Source organism: Takifugu rubripes, chromosome 4 (assembly GCF_901000725.2).
Source record: "Takifugu rubripes chromosome 4, fTakRub1.2, whole genome shotgun sequence".
In the NCBI taxonomy this organism is placed as follows: domain Eukaryota; kingdom Metazoa; phylum Chordata; class Actinopteri; order Tetraodontiformes; family Tetraodontidae; genus Takifugu; species Takifugu rubripes.
In genome coordinates this window covers 503,367-522,702 of record NC_042288.1, presented here as the reverse complement: position 1 = coordinate 522,702, position 19,336 = coordinate 503,367, and the positions used below count along the sequence as shown (strand labels likewise).

General features: G+C 50.2%; 3 protein-coding genes and 2 long non-coding RNA genes across 9 annotated transcripts in view; 2 read left to right on the top strand and 3 right to left on the bottom strand.

Annotated features, from left to right (window-relative positions):
- Positions 1-4,491: 4,491 nt before the first annotated feature.
- On the bottom strand, positions 4,492-14,416 carry ttc27 (tetratricopeptide repeat domain 27). 2 transcript variants are annotated; one of them, XM_003978300.3, is made up of 20 exons: positions 14,281-14,416; positions 13,308-13,488; positions 12,942-13,062; positions 12,674-12,814; positions 12,396-12,498; positions 12,021-12,179; positions 11,808-11,944; positions 11,464-11,576; positions 11,272-11,338; positions 11,015-11,128; positions 10,762-10,857; positions 10,182-10,304; positions 9,627-9,854; positions 9,054-9,152; positions 8,881-8,933; positions 7,888-8,053; positions 7,534-7,731; positions 6,949-7,060; positions 6,446-6,546; positions 4,492-4,657 (listed from the first exon to the last, which is right to left on the bottom strand). In XM_003978300.3, the coding sequence occupies exons 1-20, from the start codon at positions 14,357-14,359 to the stop codon at positions 4,538-4,540; spliced, it is 2,511 nt and encodes an 836-aa protein (XP_003978349.2). In that variant the 5' UTR covers positions 14,360-14,416; the 3' UTR covers positions 4,492-4,537. The 2 variants fall into 2 exon arrangements, with proteins under 2 accessions (XP_003978349.2, XP_011617929.2); XM_011619627.2 differs by having other exon boundaries at positions 14,272-14,410.
- LOC115249605 (uncharacterized) lies at positions 6,553-7,018 on the top strand. Its single transcript, XR_003888275.1, has 3 exons — positions 6,553-6,634; positions 6,745-6,830; positions 6,900-7,018. It is a non-coding gene; the product is annotated as an uncharacterized lncRNA (long non-coding RNA).
- On the bottom strand, positions 14,366-15,451 carry LOC115249603 (perilipin-2-like). Its single transcript, XM_029835428.1, has 3 exons — positions 15,312-15,451; positions 14,935-15,242; positions 14,366-14,620 (listed from the first exon to the last, which is right to left on the bottom strand). The coding sequence occupies exons 2-3, from the start codon at positions 15,237-15,239 to the stop codon at positions 14,593-14,595; spliced, it is 333 nt and encodes a 110-aa protein (XP_029691288.1). The 5' UTR covers positions 15,240-15,242; positions 15,312-15,451; the 3' UTR covers positions 14,366-14,592.
- LOC115249604 (uncharacterized) lies at positions 15,354-16,503 on the top strand. Its single transcript, XR_003888274.1, has 2 exons — positions 15,354-15,493; positions 16,345-16,503. It is a non-coding gene; the product is annotated as an uncharacterized lncRNA (long non-coding RNA).
- A 339-nt stretch (positions 16,504-16,842) lies between these two features.
- The window catches only part of birc6 (baculoviral IAP repeat containing 6), a 41,223-nt gene continuing 38,729 nt past the window's right edge, over positions 16,843-19,336 (bottom strand). For all 4 annotated transcript variants that reach the window (XM_029835426.1, XM_029835427.1, XM_029835425.1 and 1 more), the window contains exons 68-73: positions 19,089-19,306; positions 18,865-19,026; positions 18,648-18,725; positions 18,108-18,296; positions 17,588-17,722; positions 16,843-17,502 (exon numbers count right to left, since the gene is read on the bottom strand). In XM_029835426.1, the coding sequence (XP_029691286.1) occupies positions 17,329-17,502; positions 17,588-17,722; positions 18,108-18,296; positions 18,648-18,725; positions 18,865-19,026; positions 19,089-19,306 (956 nt within the window). In that variant the 3' untranslated portion in view covers positions 16,843-17,328. The remainder of the gene's footprint in view (positions 17,503-17,587; positions 17,723-18,107; positions 18,297-18,647; positions 18,726-18,864; positions 19,027-19,088; positions 19,307-19,336) is intronic.

The window sequence follows — 19,336 nt, the reverse complement described above, 5'->3', positions numbered from 1 at the left end:
AGCACCTCCAAATCCAAGGCCATAGTTCTCAACCAGAAAAGTATGGTTTTACCTCTCCAGGTTGGTGGAAAAGTTCTGCCTCAGGTGGAGGAGTTCAGGTATCTTGGGGTCTTTTTCATGTGTGAGGGAAGGATGGAGCCAGAGATTTGCAAACTCTGACACCGATCGTACAGGGAGCGGACGGCCCGTATCAGGGGGCCCAACACCCCATACTCTCGGAGGACCCCCCACAGGACCCCCCGAGGGACCCCCCACAGGCCCCCCCACAGGACCCCCTGAGGGATACGGTCGAATGCCTTCTCCAAGTCCACAAAACACATGTGGACTGGTTGGACAAACTCCCATGCACCCTCAAAGACCCTGCTGAGGGTGTAGAGCTGCTCTAAAATAACTCAAAAATTTGAATTTTGATTTTTAAAACATAAAACTCTAAATTGCAAAATTATAAAATGCAGTATAGTCAAGGAGCTTTGGCAAAATAAAATATAGAAGGAGAATCAGCTGTGACTTGAATTCTGCTCCTCTCCCATCATGCTTTGCTGCCTCTTCTACGTGTTTGGTGACTGATGCGTGTGCAGACGTACACTGGTGGCTGAGACAGTGTGTGTGTGTGTGTGTGTGTGTGTGTGTGTGTGTGTGCATGCGTGTGTGTGTGTGTGTGTGCGTGCACGTGTGAGCACGTGTACCATTGAATGTAAGAGTTTTGATGCTGGTGTAGTTTTGGTTGCGGTGCTGAATTTTGCAGTTTGCGTGTGTAGTTTTGTGAATTGTGTTAAACCAGCCCAGTTTGGAAGCTTCTGCTTTTCCGTCTCACACCTAGACACTCTCACACACACATGCACACCCACACACGTGCACTCATATTATCAGCTGTTTTTCTAACCAACTGCTCTGTTGCACATGATAGAAAATAACACTGAAATAGTTCAAATATTCAGATTGTTGCCAGTCAGACACACGTTGTTAAAATACAGAGATATATATTTTTACCAAACATCAAATCAAATCAAATCAATCTTTATTTATATAGCGTCTTATACAATCAAAATTGTTTCAAGGTGCTTTCCAGAATCCCAGGGCCTGAGGAGAGGAGAGGAGAGGAAGAAAGAGAGGAGAGGAGAGGAGAGGAGAGGAGAGGAGAGGAGAGGAGAGGAGAGGAGAGGAGAGGAGAGGAGAGGAGAGGAGAGGAGACAGAGGCCTGTCAGGTGATCATGTTTCCAGACCCCAGCAGCCTTGGCCTATAACAGCATAGCTAAGATGTGACCTAACGAACCCTCTAAGTATGATAATTTGTCTGTCTATGATAATAACTGGAGCTACAGAATTAACAACAATAAGCTTTTTCAAAGAGGATGTTTTAAGTCTGATCTTAAAGTAGCGATGGAGTCAGCCTCCCGTACCTGGACAGGGAGCTGGTTCCACAGCAGGGGGGGCTTGACAGGGAGCTGGTTCCATAGCAGGGGGGCCTGGACAGGGAGCTGGTTCCATAGCAGGGGGGCCTGGACAGGGAGCTGGTTCCACAGCAGGGGGGCCTGGTAGCTAAATGCTAGGCCCCCCATTCTACCCCTAGAGACTCTGGGAACCACCAGTAGACCAGCATTCTGAGAGCGGAGCGGTCTATTGGGCTGGTAAGGTGTCACTAGCTCCTCCAGGTAGGATGGAGCTAGGCCTCTGAGGACCTGGTAGGTCAAAAGAAGGGTTTTAAAAATGATTCTAAATTTAACGGGCAGCCAATGAAGCGACGCCAGTAAGGAGTCATGTGATCTCTGTGGTCAATACCTGTCAGAACTCTGGCTGCAGCATTTTGGATCAGCTGGAGGCTTCTTAAAGAGTTGTTTGGACACCCTGATAATAAAGAATCACAATAGTCCAGCCTGGAAGTAACAAATGCTGGACTAACTTTTCAGCATCATGGTGGGTCAGCAGTTTCCTGACCTCAGGTGAAAAAAGGCACTTCTAGAGACTGTTTTAATGTGTGAGTTGAAGGAGAGATTTTGATCAAAAGTTACTCCTAGATTCCTCACAGAGAGACTAGATGTTAATGAGATACCATCTAGAGTGATCATGTGATCTAATCTATCCCTGAGAGGTTCAGGACCAAACACCATGACCTCAGTTTTTCCTGGGTTCAGGAGGAGGACATTTGAAGACATCCAGGACTTTATGTCTTTAAGACAGGTCTGGAGCTTCACTAACTTCTCTGTCAGTAGAGAAGAAACAGGATGCTGTGATCAACTGGATCAAAAGCAGCACTGAGGTCCAGCAGAACCAGCATAGAGACCAGTCCATGATCTGAAGCTATGAGAAGATCATTAGTGACTTTAAGAAGTGCTGTTTCTGTGCTGTGGTGAGCTCTAAAGCCTGACTGAAACATCTCAAACAGGCTGTTCCTCTGCAGGTGCTCCAGTAACTGAGTCACCACAACCTTCTCTAGAACTTTAGAGATAAAAGGAAGGTTGGATATTGGCCTATAATTTGCTAAGACATCGGGATCCAGTGATGGTTTTTTTAAGCAACGGCTTAATCACTGCCACCTTGTAGGACCGGGGTACATAACCTGACACTAAAGAACCATTGATCTGGTCCAGGATAGAACTGCCTATCAGTGGTAAAACATCCTTCAACAGGTGTGTTGGGATGGGATCTAAAGGACACGTGGTGGTCTTGGATTTCTGAATTAGCGAAGATGCCTCAGAAAAATATATAGGGCTGAAGGAGTTTAAGGGCTCGTTGGAGACCCTGCATGTTCCCACAGTCAGCACATCTGGTGATGGTCCAGTTGTTGGGATGGCCTGGTTAGCTTTCTCTCTGATAGCTAGAACTTTATCAGTGAAGAAGCTCATGAAGTCTTCACCACTAAGGGAAGAAGGGATACGTGGATCTAAAACACTGTGACTCTTAGTTAATTTGGCCACAGTGCTGAAAAGAAACCTGGGGTTGCTCTTAGTTTCCTCAATTAAAGAAGAAAAATAAGCTGTTCTAGCCTTACGGAGGGCCTTTTTGTAAACTAATAGACAGTCTTTCCAGGCTACATGATAGCTGTCTATTTTATAAGAATGCCACTTCCTTTCCAGTCTTCACACTTTCTGCTTGAGGGTCCTGATATGTGGATTATACCAGGGCCACACCTCCTCTGATTTACTATTTTCTTTTTCAGGGGGGCAACAGAATCAAGCGTGATTCTCAGTGAGGTTGCTGCACCTTCAGCAATAGATCAACCTCAGCAGGGCTAAGATTATAATGACTGATCCCTGGGGAAACACACGGTGGTCCTGGGATCAGCACAGGGATCACTTCCTTAAACTTAGCTACAGCATTATCTGAGAGACATCTGCTATAGTCAGACTTTGTTCTGAGCATAGAAGAATCCTTAATCATAAATGTAAAAGTGATCAAAGAATGGTCTGACACGAGGGGGTTCTGAGGGAACACTGACACATGTTCTACCTCAACACCATAAGTCAGAACTAGATCTAGGGTGTGGTTGAAGCTATGAGTTGGTTGGTTTATCTGCTGGAGGAAACCAACTGACTCAAGTAATGAAATGAAGCCATTTCTAAAGCTGTCATTTATAACATCCATATGGATGTTAAAGTCTCCAATGATAATGACTTTGTCTGTTCTAAGGACCAAGTCAGATAAGAAGTCAGAGAACTCAGACAGGAACTCTGAATGTGGCCCAGCAGGGGGCCGATATACAACCACAAACAGAAGTGGCTTTTCTGTCCTCCAGTTCAGATGGGTGATGCCAAGAGTCAGGCTTTCAAATGAACTGAAGCTATGTTTTGGTCTGGGATTAATTAATAACTTGGAGTGATAGATTGCCGCCACTCCCCCTCCTCGACCAGTAACACGAGGAAACATGTCAGTAACATGTCAGTGAAACATATGCATAGAAGACGTATATAAATATAGGGGGAAAAGAGCAGGTGTGGCCCAAGACTTGGTCCAGGACAGGCAAGATCATCCCTGAGACACTGAGTGAAGAAGCGTCTTCCAGCTCACAACCTGGTCTTGGTAATACTGAATGAAACCATGACGTAGCACATGTGAGGGCCAGTTAGCTCATGTGTCTTGTGCAGAGAAACGTGCGCGGAGCCTTTTAAACGAGCCAGTTTGAACAGAAAAATGTCTGCAAACCAGAAGAATGTGTTTCGAGAGTTGAGAAGAGGTTTTTCTCTCTGTGTCAGACGAACCGATTGTGCTGTTCGTGCCATCGTAGCGCTGAGCTGGTCTTGTGGTTTCCTGGGTGACGTGCCGGCGTGTTTCTGACACGGCTCTTACGGGCTACTTGTGACCATTATAGCTCGTTGATGCACAGCGCGAGAAATGCACTGATCCCTCAGATAAGTGCTGCAGATCACTTCCCTTTAAGCCGTGTGACGTCTGCTCAAAGGAAGCAGGCTGAGCAGCTGGATGAGACGCCTCGAGGCTAAAGCAGTCGTCCTGACACCATACAAGCGCACATTTACAGCAGAAAACCAACACGGCTGTGTGAAGCACTTTTATTAAAGGCGTTGAAGATCAAAGCAGAGTCTCATTGTTCTCGCAGCTTCCTGTTCAGCTCCTGCAGTTGTGAGACGAGTTGGTCTAAAGCGTTGACCACCTCCTGGAGCTCCGCGTGGACCTGACCCGTGGCCACATCTGTGTGCCTTTGCTGGAACACAGGAAGCAGAACCTCTAATGATCAATTATATAAACACACTTTGATCTGATTGGATCAAAAACATTCAACCTTGTGATTCTATGAAATCGTGACTTTTTAGAAATGTTGAACTCTGGATCAGCTCCATCAGTGTTTTAGTGCAGTTTGACAACCTCAACTATGATGGTGCTAATTAGATTCTCTATCATTAGATCAGATCGGATTACATATTATTTAATAATAGATCAGATTATCTAATATTAGATGAGATTAGATCAAATCAGATGATCTAACGTCAGACCTTATTAGGTTTAGATTAGGTCTCATCTTAGCTATGCTGTTATAGGCCGAGGCTGCCGGGGTCCAGAAACATGATCACCTGACAGGCCTCTGTCACCCCACTGGGTCTGGTCTGGTCTGGTCTGGGTCTGGTCGGGTCGGGTCGGGTCTGGTCTTCTGGTCTGGTCTTCTGGTCTGGTCTGGTCTGGTCGGGTCTGGTCTTCTGGTCTGGTCTTCTGGTCTGGTCTGGTCTGGTCGGGTCTGGTCTGGTCTGGTCTGGTCTGGTCTGGTCTGGTCGTCGGGTCTGGTCTGGTCTGGTCTGGTCGTCGGGTCTGGTCTGGTCTGGTCTGGTCTGGTCTGCTCTGCTCTCCTCTCTCTCTTTCTTCCTCTCCTCTCCTCTCTTTCTTCCTCTCCTCTCCTCTCCCCTCCCCTCCTCTCCTCTCTTTCTTCCTCTCCCCTCCCCTCCCCTCCCCTCTCCTCTCCTCTCCTCTCCTCTCCTCTCCCCTCCCCTCCCCTCCCCTCCCCTCTTCTCCCCTCCCCTCCCCTCTTCTCCTCTCTTTCTTCCTCTCCTCTCCTCTCCTCTCCTCTCCTCTCCTCTCCTCTCCCCTCCCCTCCCCTCTTCTCCCCTCCCCTCCCCTCTTCTCCCCTCCCCTCCCTCTTCTCCTCTCTTCTTCCTCTCCTCTCCTCTCTTTCTTCCTCTCCTCTCCTCTCTTTCTTCCTCTCCTCTCCTCTCTTTCTTCCTCTCCTCTCCTCTCTTTCTTCCTCTCCTCTTTCTTCCTCTCCTCTCTTTCTTCCTCTCCTCTCTTTCTTCCTCTCCCCTCTCCTCTCCTCTCCTCCCCTCCTCTCCTCTCCTCTCCCCTCCCCTCCCCTCCTCTCCTCTCTTTCTTCCTCTCCTCTCTTTCTTCCTCTCCTCTCCTCTCTTTCTTCCTCTCCCCTCCCCTCTCCTCTCTCCCCTTCCCTCCTCTCTCCTCTCCTCTCTCCCCTTCCCTCCTCCCCTCTCCTCGCCCCTCCCCTCCTCTCCCCTCCCCCCCCCTTCCCCTCCCCCTCCCCTCCCCTCTCCTCTCCTCTCTCCCCTTCCCTCCTCCCCTCTCCTCCCCTCCCCTCCTCTCCTCTCCTCTCCTCTCCTCTCCTCTCCTCTCCTCTCCTCTCCCCTCCCCTCCCCTCCTCTCCTCTCCTCTCCTCTCCTCTCCTCTCCCCTCCTCTCCTCTCCTCTCCTCTCCTCTCCCTCCCCTCCTCTCCTCTCCTCTCCTCTCCTCTCCCCTCCCCTCCCCTCCTCTCCTCTCCTCTCCTCTCCTCTCCTCTCCTCTCCTCAGGCCCTGGGATTCTGGAAAGCGCCTTGAAACAATTTTGATTGTATAAGACGCTCTATAAATAAAGATTGATTAAAGATTGATTGAGACCTGACCACCTAACATCAGACCAGATAATCTAACGTCAGACCAACTGCGTCCAAACACTAGATAATAGACCCAAAATGGGCAGAACTGTTTTGATTATGATCGAACAGGTAATCCGGATCACCTTGGCTCTGGCGCTCAGGCTGCTGAGGGTGAGGCGGCTGGTGGACACCGTCTGCAGAGCTTGTGCAGAGTCCCTCCTGGCGTTACTGCAGCCAACAGTCACTGAAAGAGAATCAGACATTTAGGATCCGTTCCATGACGTCCTGACCTGTTTGACCTCTGACCCCTCCAGGATGAGCGGCTCTTCTGGGTACTTGATAACTTTCAGTCATGATCAACAACAGCAGCAGCATTTTCATGACCATTAAGTTTGTCTTTCTGTTAAACCTGTTGGTCTCTTTTCTGTCCCACCTTGGACAGCCAGACCAGGACACGGTGGCAGATGTGTTTGTCCTCCACTGAGACGTGTCTCCTGACCTCAACAGTGTGGAGCTCAACAAACATGGGTTAGAAACGCCTGCTCCCAAATGTGGCACACCTGTGCCAGCTGTTAAAGGTGTGTGTCCTGTGTTCAGTTAAATCACCAGAACGTCTCGGTCCCAACGTGTCCCGGTGAGTTCTCACCTTCCCCCAGATGAAGAGCTCTCTGGATCACCTCCTTGAAGAGAAGCGGATCTGCCTCCCAACCACCAGCACGAACTCGACAGCGAAGCTCTTTGGAAAGGAGCTCCAGCGCCTGAAGAACAACACGCCAATCACATGTGAGTGGGGACACCACGGGGACGAGCGAGACACGTGAAGCTCAAATATCAACATTATGTCACTCAATACCCAGGGAAAAGAAAGAATATATACATTCTACAGCACAGGTGCTTATGTTGTACATCCAGCATATACAATAAGACCAAACAGCATATATATATACCATCACTAGGCTGTCGTATACAGACATATACCATCACTAGACCGTCGTATACAGACATATACCATCACTAGGCCGTCGTATACAGACATATACCATCACTAGACCGTAGTATACAGACATATACCATCACTAGACCGTCATATACAGACATATACCATCACTAGACCGTCATATACAGACATATACCATCACTAGACCGTCGTATACAGACATATACCATCACTAGACCGTAGTATACAGATATATACATCATAATAAGTTAAAATATGAGACAAAATTGAGACCTTTTCATTGTCCTCAGGGCTGGAACTGTGGCCGTCTCCGTACAGTCGTGCGTACGCCTGCCATACATGAGCGTCGCTGCTGTGGCGGGCTCCCACCCGTCCCAGGAGCTCCTTCATTTTGGGCAGCATGGTTGCTGCTGGCTCCCCGTGGCTGTCGGTCAGGTTTTCAACTACAGCTCCAACAAGAATCTGCAGAATCTGTCACAGGAAAAACTAATTATACGGTAGAAAACGGGCACGTTTTAAATATGAAGAGACAAGAATTATTACTTGTTTTATATGAATTACTATGAAATCAGTAATTGTTTGCTATAAAAGAGTGAATATGCACGTTGTAGCATCCAGCTCCTTTACCTGGACGTCCTTGTAGTTTTCCCTGAGGTCCATCAGCCGGTGGTACGCGCTGACGGCTTCACTAAAGTCTCCGATGTCGGTGCAAACAGTTATGTAGTTCTCCCAGATCTGCCAATGCTCGAAGTTACACTTGAGCGCTTCCCGTAGAGTATGAAAGGCTTTCTGTCTGTGTGGCCCCAGAAAACAAAGGAAAATGCTGGCAATACTGGTCACCACAGCAACACGGGGACATTTCAGAGACGTTTCAATATCTTCAGGACAAAAATTGTCCATTGCTCTCGTGCTCCACGTCCTGATTGATGGGATCTGGTCCCTGAGGTGAGGACACGAGGAGGTGGAGACGTGTTTCAGCACAGTTGAGCCTTTTTAAACAGATCTGTGCTCTGGCCCATGATGGTCTAACATCTCTCACTCCCACCTGGCTCTGACAGCATCAGAGTGGGCTGGAGGTTTGGAGCTGCAGTCACAAGGTCAGTGGTGCCAGTCGCCGTAGCAACTGACAAACCCCTTGGTGGACACGAGAGAGACCTGCTCCAGAGACCAATGCTCAGGAGTCCATGGAGGAAGCGTTCATTCAGTCCCCAGGAAGAGCTGCTAACCCAAGTGTTTACTGTAACCCACTGGACGGAAAGGCGGCCTCCTTGGAAAGATCTGAACCAGGATCCAGATTTTGTCCAGGAGGATTTGCAGCTAAATATGAGGCAGCAGGAATGAAGATTCGTGCCTCAAAGACAGAGATGATGCTCCTCTGCTCTGCCCCCTCAGAGGCATCTGAGGACCAGTGGGAATATAGTGGCTGGGGAGGTTTTGGGAATACCGCAGGGGGGGACCCTCAGGGCCAGCGGAACAGCTCTTATATCAAGTTGTGGCACCACGACGCCTCTACTTTTGATTTGTCAAGTGCACGTGAGGAGACCAAAGTTTCCTTTAGCGGCAGAAGCAAACAGGTGAGTGTGTGTGTTCACATGAAAGCTGCACTCAGGACACACTCACTTCATTCTGAGACGAATGTAGGCTGTAGACAGGTTGTTCCAGGCTTCTGCGTTCTGAGGACAGAGGAAAAAAGCACCCAGATGTGACCTAACGCTCCAATGACACTACAGATACACACACACACACACACACACACACACACACACAATGAATCAAACAACAAAAATACTCACATCTGGCTCTAATCCGACACACCGGTGGAAACCTCTGGCTGCTCCTTCATAGTCCTCCAGGGCCAAGTAGGCACAGCCAAGAGCGAACCACACACCGAGCTGCACACACACACGCGCACACACACACACGTGAGGGGAGGAGAGGAGAGGAGAGGAGAGGAGAGGAGAGGAGAGGAGAGGAGAGGAGAGGAGAGAGGAGAGGAGAGGAGAGGAGAGGAGAGGAGAGGAGAGGAGAGGAGAGGAGAGGAGAGGAGAGGAGAGGAGAGGGGTAGAGGAGAGGAGAGGAGAGGAGAGGAGAGGAGAGGAGAGGAGAGGAGAGGAGAGGAGAGGAGAGGAGAGGGGGTAGAGGAGAGGAGAGGAGAGGAGAGGAGAGGAGAGGAGAGGAGAGGAGAGGAGAGGAGAGGGGGAGAGGAGAGGAGAGGAGAGGAGAGGAGAGGAGAGGAGAGGAGAGGAGAGGAGAGGAGAGGAGAGAGGAGAGGAGAGGAGAGGAGAGGAGAGGAGAGGAGGAGAGGATGTTTTACTCCACTTTCCGTCTCTTATTCAACACTTTGAGCCACAGATTGTTGTTCCCACCTGAATTGTGTTGATTCGGAGCGACTCCTGGAAGCAGCTGACACCCTGCTGGAGCTCCTTGTTCTGGAGGTGCAGCAGGGCTTTGGAGCGCATGGCCCGAGCGCTGCGGCGTCCCGACAGCTCCCAGGCCCGGTCATAGTACTGATGGTCCTTTAGGATGTCTCCCAGTAGGCAGTAAAGACTGGGCGTCTCTTTCTTCTCCAGTTCCCTTCGAACAACCTCCTCCGCCTGAACAGAGGAGCAGAAAAGAGGGAAAACTGTAGATGTTAAGAGAGATAAGATATTTTCAGTCTTTGGATGGTCCATGCAGGAGACCAGAAGGTTCAGATCTGACCCCTGGGATCAAGGCTGACATGTTGGTTGGACGGATGCTGAAACCCTCCGGAGCACTAGAAACTGAAGCTTCGAGGGGACCCACCCTCCTAAATGAATGAACTGTTGAAGGTTCGGACTGGACCTTCAGCTGCTGGGCTCCAGTTCTGACCACGAAAGGCTCCCAGCCCAGGCTGGACCTTCAACTCTGAGAGTTCCTGTTGTGTGTGCAGAGCTGCCTACCTTCCCGTGTTGGCCGAGCCTCTCATAGCAGATGACCACATCCTCCCACAGCTGCAGCTTTTCATAGGTAAGAAGAGCAGAGCTGATGCAGCCGAGGTCACTCAGCAGGCCGGCGAGCTGCTTCTGTAAAGGGCCGAGGAACAACCCACTGTAAGCTATGTGGGCTAAGGAAAATGCTAACAATGCTAACAGCCAAGAATGAATAATATGTTACTGATTGAAATAGGGACAGCCTATTAAGCCCCTGTGCCGTTTTAAAAACCCAGATGGACGTATAGAGGGAGGTGCAGGGGCGCACTGGGGAGCACTGTCCCCTCACAGACAGTGAGCTAGAAACTCTGTTGCTAATGCTAATGCTCAGCTCAGCCTCTGGGCCGCCTCCGTTCACCCGTAACGCACCAGCACCTCCACACTGGGCTGGAGCATAAACCTGGGTTTGGTGCTGCTACTGGGAGCAGAACCATGAGAGAGGGGAGGGGTTTGACAGCAAGGTGCTAGCGTAGTTAGCAAGCCTGTGAGGTAGGTGGAGGTCAGACAAGCAGGCAGACAGGATCCACTTTAAAAAGTAAGTGGTTGCTACCTGGATAACCCATCTGGGAGAAACGCGGCTGCAGTAGAAGACTTTAAGTCGCTCAGTGACGGGACACCTCTGGTCTTCGAAATGGTCGACGATGGCCTGAAACACAGCAACGAGGCTTTTAAACATCTGTTCTGCTTCTCTGGGTGGAGACGGGGCTCCTGGTTTCAGTCCAGAATCCCCTTCACAGCTTCAGGACCAGGAAATGTGGCCACTCCTGAACCGGGGACCTCAGCGGCCTCCTGCAGGTTCTCACCTGTAGCTGCATCATGCCCCTCTCAGCACGACGAGAGCTGCCCTTCTCCAGGCTGGTTCTCAGGCACAGCGCAGAAACGTGCACGGCCCAGAACTTTGGCTGAGACAAAATACACTGCAAGAAGAAAAGAGCTGAATTAAAATGGCCACTGCCAACGCGGTGCTTCAATACCTGCAACACACACACACACACACACACACACACACACACACACACACACACACACACACACACACGAGTTTTAAAGACAAACTCACAGATGTGAAGGCCAGGAGCTGCTCTTCGGTCAGTCGGTGGACCGGATTATTCTTCTGGAAGTCAGTGCTGCAAGATGATCACCAGAGAAGATCAGAGGACTGCTGTCCTCAATATTGAGTGGGTTGACTGGAAGGAGCCCAGGGGGGCCACAAAGGGAGCAGCACCAGAGGTGAACCTGCTCCAAGACTCACCAGACACCCAGCATGACGGCTTGCTCCTCAGCCCGGAGGTCCGGCAGGTCGTACTGACCCGGCTCAGCGAAGCTGATGTGATCCAGCACCGTGTCATCGTTCAGACGGTAGTCCTGAAGAAGAGAGAGGACGGAATAAAGAGGACACACCTGCTGAATACAGACACGGATCCAGACTCCCACCCTTGTTTTGGTCTCCTGGCTCCACTGATGTGACTCAATGATAAAACTCTTTTATCTTGATTCGTTTCTGATTGGGTCATATCCAGAACGTTGGGTTACACAAGTTCTGGAGTGAGTTCCCCTTCAGCCAAAGCTTGGAGGGGGGGCGGCGGCGGCACTTACCCTGGGCAGCATGGACGGAGGAGTGTATGAGGGACTATCTTCCCGCGAGGCCTTGGCCTGCTCCTCTTTTCTCTCCACCTGAAGAACAAGTTGAGCCAAGTTCTTCTGCTGGAAATGGGTCCGTTTGCCGAGAGCACCTTCAGAGGCCAAACACACCAACGCCTGCTCAGTGAGCTAGCAGAGGCTAGTAGCTGCAGCTGTAGCTTCACATACCGGTCATGCTAATGTCCAGTCCCGACAGCTCCTGGGCCTTCCGGATGTGTTCCTTGGCCAACTTATAGTCGTAATACATTAAACTGATGTAAGAACATTCCAGGTGAAACTGGGTGGCCAGCGTACAATGTTCCGACAACCCTGGCTCACATTTCATCACTGGAGGGGAGAGAGAGAGACGCCGAGTCACCGTGGTGCATATTGTTGTGCAAGCCACGCCCCTAAACAGGCAAACATGTCACTATGGTTACCCCTCAGTCTCAATCCTTTCTGTGTGGTCGTTCCCTATAGAAACACGGATTCCCATTCCCATTCCACCTTTAGCTGGAATGCTGCATAAGAGCAGGAATACAGAAGAAGACAGAAAGAACCCACCTGTGTCCATGCTGCTCTGCGCCAAGCTGTGGAGTTGTGGAGAACAGTCCTCCAGGATCTGCTGGTGCAGGCTAATGTAGCGTAGCGTCCACCAGGGAACAAGCTAAAGCACATTGGGAGTGGGATTAGGTTAGGATCCCACACTGGGAGCATGGCAGCAGCTCAAAAACAACAAGGAAAATAAAAATTCTTTATCTCATCAAATCAAGGCACTGGATTTGGGATTAATACAGACCAACACGAAACCACTGAGCTGCTCTCATACCTGGATGACCTACCTGGAGACTGAGCATCCTGGAGGAGCACTTGACCAGGATCACCCTGGCCAGCAGGAGCAGAAAGGGGTTGGCAACAAGGGTATAGACGGACTCTCCGTCCAGCAGCAGGTGGCTGCGCAGAGCTTCAGCCAGGGTGTGTGTCTGCATGGAGGGAGCAGACCTGCTTTAACGTGCACTCAGTCTTTCATTAAAGGGCTGCAGAATCTTCTAAATGGCTCACTCTTTTCATTCATACACTTTTTTGTTCATATTTAACACAATGTTCTACCTGAGCGGTCAACGCTGGGGGCAGCAGGTCACACAGAGCGATGGACACCGAGGGACCGGTCCAGTTACTCTGAGCAAAGAGGTGAAGGCAGCTGGCAGCCAAGACCAACAAGACCAGCTCCCTGCAGGGGACAAAGGATGGGAAAGAGTAAAGCTGCGCTGGGAAGGCAACAGTGTTAGCATTCGTTAGCATCAGTTGACTCAAGTTTCAAAAGGACCCAATTCTGGGGAGATGTGGGTCAGGGGTGATGACTTCAAACCAGGTGACACAGACAGTGAAGGGGAATATTAGGAATATTGTTGCTAAAGGACGAGGAGGTTTGGGGCCCTTTCAGAAAACACCTGAAGCAGAATGTTCTGACATTACCTGGTTCTCTGGTCGTCACAGGGTCCACAAGTTAAGTAGAGCGACACCCGTCCTTCAAGGTAGGCCTCGATGTCCTCGTCCGCCCCGCTGCCATCTCCAGCGAGCAGATCCAAGATATGCTGATTCTGCAAAACTGCCTCAAAATCCCCCTCCATCAAGGACTCCAGCAACGAGCCCACTTCTGGGGAAACACACAACACAGGCCCAGTTCAGAAGGCACCAGGGGGCCGCAGCAGCAGCTCTTCTCCTGGTGTTGCTGCGCTCCAGACACACCAACCAAAAGAAGAACACAAGCCCAGCTTCAGTGGAGGAGGCTGAGGGAGTCACTCCACATCCAGCCGTCCTCGTCCAACGTAATCCTGCCCATTATGGAGCACAAATGCTCATTTGTTGCCCAATAAGTTCCAGAGAGTTCTTCATGGTGAAGAGCAGAGATGTTCTTCAATATGAAGAGCAGAGATGAGTGTCTGTTGGTATTTTAGAGATGTCACCACTTTTCCCCTGATGGTGCCACACTGATGCAGCAGTTTACAGGGGTAAAAACCCGAAGACATCGGTGGCAAACTTGGATTTAAGAGACGTGCGTGTTAGTTTAGCTTTATTTAGCAGTGATTACGCAATTGTGGGTTTAGCCTCACTGGCTGTTTCTCCTTAAATACCTGGTGTGAACGATATTTTTTAACTGTTTATTTGTACCCTTACCGTTTTTATTCCGTGGTGAGGGTTGACAGGTGTTCTCCGTGCATGTGAACTGTACACAGAACGTTTAATGTATATGCCATGAAACTCTAATCAGCCAAAGGGGCCATAATGTGTTGGGTTTCCCAGAGCATTAGTCTCGTCTCCGATTACATTCACTTTCCTCTGGAGCAAATGTGGTTTTCTGCGTTGTTGACGGCGGAATTGTGCACAATATTAACGCGTTTAAAGCCCCGAGACCCAGAGAGGCGCCCAGTCTCCCCACCTCCAGTACCGGAGTTCAGCTTCCAGGCTGCCGCTTCTTCGGGTGTAAAGAATCCCCGGAGGATCGAGATCTCTGTGCGCAGCGACATTATTCACTTATTGGTGTGTCTCCGCTCCTTTCTGACAAAAACCTCCTGAACAAAAAGCTCAAGTCGTGATTCAAAAACACTTATAAGACGATATTTTTCCATCCATGTGACGGAGGCTCAGCTAGGGAGCTGCCATGACAGTTACGAACTGCATGATGGGATAGACTCGTCACGTGTTGCTCTACCGCTCCGACGATTGGTGTTTTTCTTCTTCGCTGGTGTGTCGAGGAGGCTCAGCTGAGCGGCGTGTTTCCATGACGACTGACAGGGAGGGAAAAGTGTTGTTTCGTTGAAGATGAATCGTTAAAAACACGTTTGGCACTTCGATTTCCGAGTTAACAATGACGCAGATCCGAGTATTAAACGTTGCTCGCTAGTTACGTTTATTAACGTAACTATACGAACTATACATGTAGAAAATGAATCGATGTAATAACTCCATCCCATCACACCCAGATACCGAGACACGGACCCAACAGATGTTCACAATCTTTTTATTAAAAATATGAACCATGTGGCCAGATCAGGAGGCTCCACCTTCTCACACACACGCGCACACACACACACACACACACCTGGAGGGGGCGGGGCCACAGGCCGGGGTCTCCACGGCAACCATGTGGGGATGAAAGGGCCCCACCAGCCAGTTGAGCGGCGTGTTGTTGACCATGTAGTCCATGACCTCGTCCAGGGACTCCCTGACCCGGTCCAGTCGGACCCGGCTGACGCTCAGGTAGGCGTGCGAGGCGGAGTGGCTGAGGGACAGCGCCTCCTGCTGGAGGTGGGTGGGGAGGCCCTGCAGGCTGGAGACCAGGACCAGGCAGGTGGTCTGGAGCTGCTGGGTCAGGGAGCGGGCCAGGGCCAGGGTCCGGGACTCCATCACCTGAGGGGACCACAGCAGTTCTGTTGGGATCCTCAGAGCACCTCAGAAAGGGGCGTGGCTGATCCTTACCTGGGCGTCGTGACCCGTCTCAGGGGCTGGACCGCCGGACCCCCACAGAGAGCTCAGCTGGATGCTCTTCCTGCCGTACTGGATCTGGACCAAACGGGTTTCTTGGGATCACAACCTCCCCGGCAGGTTCTGGTCCACCAAGCTCTCGGAGGTGCTCAGCGCCGCGGCCACGCCATTGTTCGGTAACAGCCGCCTTTTAAAACCCGCCGCTGTTTTTGAGGTTTTCATCCAAAATTCCTAATAATTGGGGGCAATGTTGTAAATGATCTAAATATAGTTTGTCTGCTGTTTTATTTATATTTTAGGAAAATGAAATGTCTTTTTATGTAAAACATAAATGTCTCTTAAAACAGTGTTCAAAATTTTCCCTCAAAATTCAATATTATTGAGGCAAGAAAACCTTCATGACGGCTGTGATGCTGCTTTAGATCTCTTGGTGAATGGAGAAATCACCACAAGTTCAGGCGGCTCGCGACAGTAATGACCTACCTACATTTGCTGATGACAAAGGTTTGTTGCGCTTTGGGACTAATTTGAAGAACGGAAGTAATGCCTGATGTCACAGCAGAGATTAAAATCATCTTTATTGTTCACACATTATCATTAAATGTTAGAAAAGTATTTTGATAACTGAAGAAGTGATATGCAGCCAGAAGCTGCAGTGGAGGCACGGATGCCGAATCAAGGCGACTAAATCAGATTTCTGGGGTGATAAAGGACAAAGATTTTTGCGCTAAAGAGAGAGAGGGAGATGAGTTGCTAGGAAAAGAGCTAAAGATGGAGGGATCAATCACACTTTCATACATCCCCCTTCCTCCCCAAACATTTGTCGCGTTTATTGTTTGAGCTTTTATGATCGCCGGTGGTGACACCTGCGTAGTTTTCAGTCCTTCATAGTTACAAAGTTACCAGTAACTTTAACTAAACAATCCCATTGAAGTTCTGAATTGGAGCCACCGGAGGATTTTCTAGTGAAACACCTTTAAAGGCAGGTGAGCCTGAAGTTTCTGTCACTTTTACCTTTTATCCACAGAAAACCTTTGGATGATTCCTGACGTCCTAAAATGGTCCCTTCAGGTCGCTACGGGAACCCCGAGGTCAGCGGAAACCTGTTAGGATCCGTGTTTGCTGCTCTTCCTCTGCTTCTTCTCTCCCTTCCTGGCTGTCAACACCTGCTGTTGCTTCTTCTAGCTCCCCACAAACGTGGTCCTCCCACAGTGAGAACAGCCTCTGATGGACGGCTACTTCTGTTTTTGAAAAAGCTGTAAAAACCGACGAAGGTTGTTGATGAAGGATAATTTGAGTGTGGTCAGAAACTCTAATCTGATCACTTTAAGGAGTTAAAGGCTAATTGTGTTTGGCTCATGAGCGACGTGTTTTAACGTTTGTTAAAACTCTTCTTTAACACGACAGTTGTCCAACAACACGAAAGGCAGCTTTGGTCACGACTGAATTTCAACATCCAGAAACAAAAAGTGTTGAAGACATTCACAGAAGTCGTGTTAAGGCCTGCGAAAGGGAGAGGGTTGCATTTAAGAATAATAATCACAGCCTTTATTCAGCAGAATCCTGGGGGGGTCAGTAACAGATGAGCAGATGAGTGAGTGATCTCTGATTTCATTTAAATAAGCTCACCTTTGCACAATATTTCCTCACTTACAAATGTCCTTATTCAACAGTCAAAAAGGAAATAAAAACAAGAAGCATAGCAACATTCAGTGAACATTCTTCTCTAAAGGTAGTTTCCCTTATATATTCTCTTATTTTCCTCTGCTATCATGTATACACAAACATATGAGAGTGGTTATTTCACAACTGAAAATGGGACAAAATGTTTACACTCTTTTACAAGTAAATACAAGTTTTAGGGCTTAGCATAGTTCAGAGTTCATGGGATCTTCTGCTGCTCCTGATTCTGCTGAAGTGGAAATATGGACAAAGTGGACAGCTGTGCTCACAAGCTGCTAAAGTCGTTCCACCACGGGGGGGGAGACGGACAGGAAGGCCTGATCCCCCCCTAGCCCTCGCTGCAGTGATTGTCCTGGCTGCCGCCCGGCTTCTCTGCGTCCTGAGTGGGCAGATCTTTGAGGATGAGGGCAGCGCTCCTCTCACAGAACTCATCCGTGTCGGCGTCCAGTCCGCTGGGACAGGGCAGCTTCAGGAGCTCCTCCCTCAGCTGGGCCGTGTGTCTCTGCGGGGGGGGCAACAGAAACAGCTCAGTTGCACGCTGCTGCACCTGCGACACCTGCGCACCTGTACGGGGGGGTGGAGGCTACCTTGAGCGCAGCGGCGTGGTGGGACATGGTGCGGCCGACCCTCTTGTCGCTGCTGTACTGCTGGATGTCGGTGATCCATTCCTCACACTGACACATGATCTCTGTCCTCTTCAGGTAGAAGTGTTTGTGGATCACCTGCATCAGAACACAGTAACCACTCAGGCCTGACATTATGATGCTGTTCACCAGTGGAGCCGCCCCGCCCCGCCCAGCATGTGCTGTAGCCCCGCCCAGCATGCACTGTAGCCCCGCCCAGCATGCGCTGTAGCCCCGCCCAGCGAACGCTGCCTTCATCGAGAGCTTAACAACACTGAGGCCACCTCCACGCCAACAACGGGATGTTCACATATCAAATCTAATAATGTTTATATAAAAGAGGGTCCAGTTCAGCTTCAGGTGGTCCTCCTCAAGCCCCCTCTGAGCAGAACAAGCATGGCGGAGCCTGCAGTGGTGGTCTAAGCAGGTCCTGCTGCAGCAGCAGCCCCACACCCCGACTCTCCCTCCTAATCCCTGGACAAACCTCTTTAAAACATGGTGAGGGGCTGCGGAGCTGCTCCAGCATGGCCCATTTGACAGAGGCCTGACGGATGTTGGCGTCATACTCTCGGGAACTCTGGGTGCCGCTCGGGGTTCCGCGGGAGCGCTCGTACCCCGGCTCGTTGAAGTAAGGCTCAGCCACCAGAATGAGGGACTGGACTGACACTAGCACCTACACAGGGGCACAAGAAAGGAGAGCTGAGAACAAAGCAGAACCTTCCGGGTCCACAGAATCTCCCAGATGATACAGAAGCTACGCTGGGAGATGTCCTGAAGAGCTGGAATAAAAAACCACTATAAAGCAAGTTCCCACTGAGGACTTGGACAGGATTCATCAACCCAGTCCAGCAGGTCCAGCCCGGTTTTCTGTCCTTCCCAGTGTTTACAAAGGAAACCAAGATCTCAGGAGAACGCAGGTCCACCTGGTAGGACAGAAGAACCTGCTGGGGCCTTGTGGGACTGGGCTGAAGACCGCGGACTGAAGCTGATCATCTGCACAACCGAAGGCTGCCGTTGGTCCTACCTGTAAGAAGCTGGAGGTCTGAGGGTTCCACTTCTCCTCTGGTCTTCCATGCCACGTGTTCAAGATACTTAAACACACCTGATGAGACCAGAACCAAGACCTGAGGTCAGCAGCAGGGTCATGAAGACACCCTCAACCTTTAACATTCCCCTGATCTTTTTACTGGAACCGTTAATGTTCTACTGTGTGAGGACATGTGGTCATGTGATCGACCTACTTTGCCGTCGTTGTAGAGGTTGGGGTTGAAACGGACACTGTGTCCACCTGTGGTCTCCAGGTTCACCAGAGGAGGCGAGTTAGGGTAGTCTTGAGGGAAATACACGTCGAACTCAAAGCAGCCGTTGGCGTAGGGGGTGTCAGCCGGACCTGTGATGAGAACCTGAGCAGAGGGCTGATTCAGCTGTCTGTCTGGCACACACACACACACACACACACACACACCTTCATGATGTCCAGCCTCTCCTCATCACAGCGGACAAAAACGCTGGAGGAGGAGGACAGGGGCAGAGAGGTAGACAGGGTGACGGCCTCCTGGGCAAGGCGACGGGAGCGGGCTGCACTGTTGGTGTCGCTGGCGTTCTTGACCTGAGACATGTAGTGGTAATTAACCTTGAACATCACCTTCCCGTCATCGTCTTCAGAGACCATCTCAAAGGTGTCTGGAGAGGGAGACAAACAGAAGTTTCAGT

Bases quoted from the DNA above. Each gene is read 5' to 3' on its own strand.
- LOC115249603 (XM_029835428.1), bottom strand. From the start codon at position 15,239: ATGGAGTCCCGGACCCTGGCCCTGGCCCGCTCCCTGACCCAGCAGCTC. The intron at 14,621-14,934 runs GTGTGTGTGTGT...CCTCCCTGTCAG, and splicing joins TGTGGCCCCGCCCCCTCCAG to TCGTCATGGAAACACGCCGC.
- ttc27 (XM_011619627.2), bottom strand. From the start codon at position 14,359: ATGTCGCTGCGCACAGAGATCTCGATCCTCCGGGGATTCTTTACACCC. The intron at 8,934-9,053 runs GTGAGTATTTTT...CTCTGTCCTCAG, and splicing joins GTGTCGGATTAGAGCCAGAT to AACGCAGAAGCCTGGAACAA. The intron at 8,054-8,880 runs GTGAGTGTGTCC...GGGGCCACACAG, and splicing joins TACATTCGTCTCAGAATGAA to ACAGAAAGCCTTTCATACTC.